The sequence below is a fragment of the Protopterus annectens genome, chromosome 6.part1, assembly GCF_019279795.1.
Source record: "Protopterus annectens isolate FY-2018-M chromosome 6.part1, PAN1.0, whole genome shotgun sequence".
Taxonomy (NCBI): domain Eukaryota; kingdom Metazoa; phylum Chordata; order Ceratodontiformes; family Protopteridae; genus Protopterus; species Protopterus annectens.
The window spans coordinates 490817998-490823997 of record NC_056738.1 but is presented as its reverse complement, the minus strand read 5'-3'; the positions used below and the strand labels follow the sequence as shown (position 1 = coordinate 490823997).

At 40.0% G+C, this 6000-nt stretch overlaps 1 protein-coding gene across 1 annotated transcript in view; it reads right to left on the bottom strand.

The window, feature by feature from the left end:
- The window catches only part of PTH2R (parathyroid hormone 2 receptor), a 1294618-nt gene that overhangs the window by 954033 nt on the left and 334585 nt on the right, over positions 1-6000 (bottom strand). The window contains exon 5 of the mRNA XM_044075404.1: positions 274-457. Coding sequence (XP_043931339.1) covers positions 274-457 — 184 coding nt within the window. The remainder of the gene's footprint in view (positions 1-273; positions 458-6000) is intronic.

Here is a 6000-nt window from a genome sequence, read left to right as displayed (position 1 = left end):
ACAGTTTTATTATTTTCATATCACTGCATAAAAAAAGGCTAGTCCTACTGTTCTCAACTTTAAAATAAGTAGAAGACAAAATGAAAAGTCCTGCACTAAACATAACGTAAAAATACCTGTACATTACAAAATGTTTATGACTTATTTGTGAGTTTTCTATATTTGGCCTCATGTAAACATTGAGTTATATATTCCAGCTTATTCAAATGCATATTAAAGAGGTAAAATAAATAAAGATGAATAAATATGTAGGATATTAAACAACCTGCTTACATAGTGAGACTGGTCCATTACTGGTGCAACAGAGAAGGTTAAATCATGTTCTACGAAGGAGTCAAATTCTTTCACTCCAAGTTTGGCATATACCACTCTGTCTTTGATGAAAATGCTGACAGCCTTGAACATGAAGGATGCAAACAGGTGCATATGGATATAGTTTCTTGTACAGTGCAGTCTCCTGCCAAAAGGAAATGATATCACAATTAAGATGACCTTTAACCCTCTGTTGCTCTGCAGTGGGGTTATGCAGTGGTATGTCAGTAACTGGTTGCATGCAGAGTGTATGAGGTAAGAAAAACAAAGGGATGATGGATAAAGATGTTCCTTAAAATGAATTTTTTCAAATATAGAGATGACAGAAAAAATAAATACAAAAAAATATTCATAACATTTCAGTACGTTAGCCTCTAAAATGTTCCTCTTTCACATAAGGGCATCACAATAATCTAGAACAATTATGTTTGAATACATAAATATACTGAATATTTTTATGTGTTTGTCTGTCTATCATTTGTTACCTAGATCACTGAGTTAGTCCAAAAATCTTTTTTCAGCCATGACAGAACATAACATAATACAAACTTATAGTGAGAAATAAGAAAGACTAATGTGCAATGAATGAATATAAAAATTAATATTCATCCCTCTCTCATTTTATATATATATATATATATATATATATATATATATACACACACACACACACACACACACATATATATATATATATATATATATATATATGTATACATATACATACACACACACACACACACACACACACACACACACACACACACACACACATATATATGAACGTATGAACATCCATATAAAAATCAGCTTATCAAAAGGCAGGTGAGCAAGCACAACGTTTTCATCACCTACCAATATAAAAAAGACATAACTTTAAAACATAATTTTTTTGCTGTAGGGGGCAACCCCCTCACCTCCCGCAAATAATATATTCCAAATCCAAGATTGCAATACAGTCATGAAAGGGAAAATTCCCATATACCCATGTGATCTCACACTGACAAAAAGCCAGTACATGTGATCTACTGATTTTCAATCAGTGGTACAGGCTTTTTGTCCATTCTACACCACATTTAGTTCATAGGTTCATAGGTTCATACTAGGCTATCTGCCCTAGGGCATTTATAAGCCTAGCCAGAATGTGTTTGGCTTTCGCCACCCATTTTAAATTTATTTTGCTATGCCCTTTTTCGAGGTTAGTATACTGTGCCTTTGTCTAACAGTGACACAGAAGTGATACCCGGGGTAAACCTACGATCTCCCATCCACTCATCAAGATTCCTCTTGAAGAGAGTCAATGAGGGACTCTGCCTAACCTGGACTGGGATTTTATTCCAGAGTGAAGGGAGCCTCTGGGTTATTTTATTTTTTTATTTTATTTTTTATTTTTTTATTTTACATTTGTTGACCGGGCTAGTCTAGCTGGATACATGTCCATTTTCAGTAGAGGCCCGGGGAGAAAAGCTCCACAATAAAGAGGTAGTTAAACATAACATTCAAGGATAGAGTTATAGTTGTTACATTCAAAGAGGAATCAAACATATATATTATACAATTATTTAAAAGAAGTACAATACCTATAATGAACTAGCATTAGAATTAGTTGAGACCATAGGTTAGTGGGTTTAGTAGGGACTTTAGTGGGCAAACAGAGTTTTAGTATTAGTCAGGATTAGAGCAGGGGCAGAGCCATTGGGACTTTAATAGGTCTTTGAGGTGTTTTTGAATTGGTAGAGAGGTCATGTGTCTTAGGTTATTTGGGAGGGCATTCCAGGATTTGCCAATGGAATTTGCATAGAGTGCTTCGCCTCCCAAGTTGTTAGACTTGATGGTTTGAACTAGTAGGCTTTTGGATGATCTAAGGGATGTGAGGTTGGAGTAAGGGGTAAGTATTTTGTTCAGTGAGGGAGTTTTTTCTGGATAATTAATTATTTTAAATGCCTCAGAGAGTTGGTTAAGTTTGAGTGTGTTGGAGAGTTCTAACCATTCGAGGGTCCTAAGATTTTGGCAGTGATGGGTCCGATAGGGCATCCCTGTTATAAATCTGGCTATGTGGTTATAGCTAGTAGACAGTTTGTTGAGTTCCTTCTTGTTGAGGAAGGAGAATACTGGCGTGAGAGGAGTGTAGACAGAAGGTGGGTCCTAGCAATAGTTAGTTTGGTGTGCGGAGTTAAGAAAGTTTTATTCTATACAAAGACCCGAGTTTTTTGTTTACAGACTTAATGGTCAGACTGACATGTGTATCAAATTTAAGTTTGTTATCTATGGTAACCCCAAGAAGTTTGGTGTGGGAGACGGGTTCGATTATGATTCCATTGTTGGAGGACACAGAAGGTTGGGATAGTGGCATTAGGTGGTTCATTTACTTGGGGGGTATTTAGTGTGGGGAAAAATAGAAGTAATTTAGTTTTGGATGGATTTAGTAGTAGCTTTAGTTCTGAGAACCATGTGTCAACTAAGGAGAAGCAATTTTGGGTTGCAACTTGGAGTTTGGCAAGAGAAACGTCCGAGCATATCAGGGTGGAGTCATCTGCGTATTGAATGCAAGTGGCTTTAGGAATGATCGTGTGTAAACTGTTAATAAAAAGGGAAAAAAGAAGGGGGCCGAGTATAGATCCTTGTGGAACACCGATATTAGTGGGAGTAGGTCTGATAGCCTGTTTTGCCACTGAACCGCCTGCTTTCTACTCGATAGGTAGTCGTTAAACCAACTTATTGTTGATTTACTAAGATGAAAGGTTTGCAGTGTTTGTATTAGTAGATGGTGGTTCACCATATCAAAGGCTTTTGATAGGTCAAGAAAAAGCACAGAGGAAATGAGTTTGTTATTGCGGTTTTGGTTGATTGAATCAACAAAGGAGAGAAGAGCAGAGGTTGTGCTGTGATGGGGGCGGAATCCATGCTGGGTGTTAGACAGGAGGTTATTTTGAGACAGATGGGTAATGAGCTGTTTATGAACACAGCATTCCAGGATTTTGGCTAGGGGAGACAGTATAGCTATTGGCCTATAGTTAGATGTGTCAGTGGAGGATCCACCTTTATGGAGAGGGATGATATAAGAGATTTTCCAGATTGAGGGGATAGAAGATTCAGATATAGATCGGTTGATCAGGATTGAAACAGGGTAGGCAATGGTGTCAGATGCTATTTGTAGGTAGTTGGCTGGGAGTAGGTCAGCCGCTAAGGTAGTTGGTTTGAGTTTTTTCAAGAGGGAACGAATGTAAGAGGTAGGTGTGGGTTGTAAGTTAAGGGAGGACTGAGAAGGGTTTTTAGTTGGGGTTGTGAATGAGGGAGTATTGGTAAGCTGATTGGCGAGAGACTGGATGGTCTCCGTAAAAAATGTATTGAAAGTGTTAGCTATTTCACTTGGATCTTTGCCGATGAGTTTACCAGGGGTGGGGGTGGTCGATTTTCCTGGACGAAGGAGATGATTGAAGCCAGCCCAGAATTTTTTGGGATTGTGCTGGTGTTTGTCTTGGAGGTGACAAAAATGTTGTTTTTTGTCCATCAAGACGGCTAATTTGGTTGAGTTTCTAAGCTGAAGAAACTTGATCTGGTCCAGGGGGGTTTTGGTAGCTCTCCATTTATTCCAGGCCTGATCCCGGAGTTTAATTTTGGATTTGGTGTCTTTTGTTAGCCAAGGAGCAATACGTTCCTTGGTCCTGGTCAGTCTTTTAGGAGCATGAACATCAAGTATCTTAAGGAAAGTGTCATTAAAATAAGAGACACTGTCCTCTAAGGAAGCATTTTAGGGAGGACCAGTTACATGCTTTGAGATCAGCAAGAAAGTGTTGTGGGACAAAATTCTTACTGTTCCTGACCAGCCTGGTTTGGGGATGGTTAGATGTTGTACATTTGTGTTTTAAGATAAAGGTAATAAGGTGGTCACTAAGGTCATTGGGAAGAGTCCCTGCAGTATAGTTATTTGGGGCTTTATTAGTAAGGATCCAGTCAATGATGCTCTCCTTTTGTTGAGCATTCCCAATTCTGGTGGTAGATAGTATATTTTGAGAGAAGCCATGCAAGTTAATGGGAGAGGATTTGAGTGGTTGGAGTAGAGGACCAATCAATATTAACGTCTCCTAGTATTATGGTTTCTTGGGGATAGGTTGTAGCTAACCAATTAAGGATATGTTCAAGGTTTTCAACGTTATTTCCTGGTGGTATATAGACTACGATGAGATTAATACTTTTTTGTTTGTTGAGGGATAGCTTTAGGGCAAGCAGTTCAAGGTTAGGAATTTTGGGGTTGGAGGGGTTCATAGTGACGCTCAACGTGTTCTTAAACATAACGGCTGTTCCCCCACCCTTTCTAGTTAGACGATCAGATCTGAGAACGTTATACCCAGGAGGGATGATTTCTTCATCCTTGGTGCTAGGTTTTAGCCATGTTTCCATTAGACACATAATGTCTGGGGAGTGGGTCGCAAGCATGGCATGTAAGTTATGGACCTTATTATTGATACTTCTTAGGTTGAGGTGAAAGATAAGGAGGGAGCCTGCTGAGGTTCTAGCTGAATTCAGGATGTTGAGGCCTGGATCAGAGTTAGGGCCTGGGTTGGGGTGGATGTCGCCATCTTTTGTGATGGATTTTTTCAAATAGTCAAATATCTTTTGGAGTTTAATTAGTAGTTTGAGAGTGTCCTTAGAGCTAGGTACTTTAGGGTGGCGAGGAGTAAGATGGGGTGTTTTGAAGAACTGGTTATTACTGGGGTAGTGAAAGGGGGGGATGAGATTGGAGGGATTTTGGGAGTGAAGAGAGGTATGACCATTTGGGAGGTGGGCTCCTACAAGGGGTAGAGTTTCGGAACTTGTTAGATGATATGATATAATAAGAAGAAATTATATGAAGGGGAGGATAGTAAACAAATGTCTGTCCATGGTGAGAGGAGAGGTTGGTGAGTATGAAATGCTGATAGAAAACCTTGGAGAAATAGGGGAAATAAAAAAGCTAAGGGGGGAAAAAGGAGGGAGGATGAGTAAAGGTTGGTAGTGGGCGGTCCAAGGGTTATGAATCTGTCCCTCCAGCATGTCCTATTTATTTCAGTGCTGAGGTTCAAGTCTCTCGAGCGCGTGGCTCGATGGGATTTGGATTTTCTGAGGTGCAGCATGTCCATTAATTCCGGGTTGGACATGGCTTTATACGTCAGGCACAGATCGCCTCTGAACAGGCGGTATGCCACTGAGTAGAGCTGGAGTTTCTTTAACCGGGCAGCATATGGCATCTGTTTGAGCCCTTTGATCCTCTTGGTGAGGTACTTTTGGGGTCTTTCCAGTTGCTGCAGGTGTCTGGTAAGGTACATCCCAAAAGGGGCATTGTACTCAATTATGGGCCTGATGAGGGATGAGTAAAGAGGGACAATGATGTCCCCTGATCTAGATGTGAATCCCTTCATGATTAGGTGGGCTATATAAAATGTTTTTCTAACCACTTTGGCCACGTGGTTGTCAAATGAGAGATTGCTATCAACTTGGGTCCCCAGGTCCCTAATTACTTCTTCTGTACTTAATGGATTACCACCTATGTGGTAATTTGTGGGCACTTTGTTTTTGCCAAAGGGATGACTATACACTTTTGGCATTTAGCTTGAGGCCATGGCTCTGGCACCAGTTGTCTGTTTCTATGAGGCCCTTTTGGAGGATGCTTGTGTCGACTGAAGAGTCGATTATGGCGCCCAGTTTGAA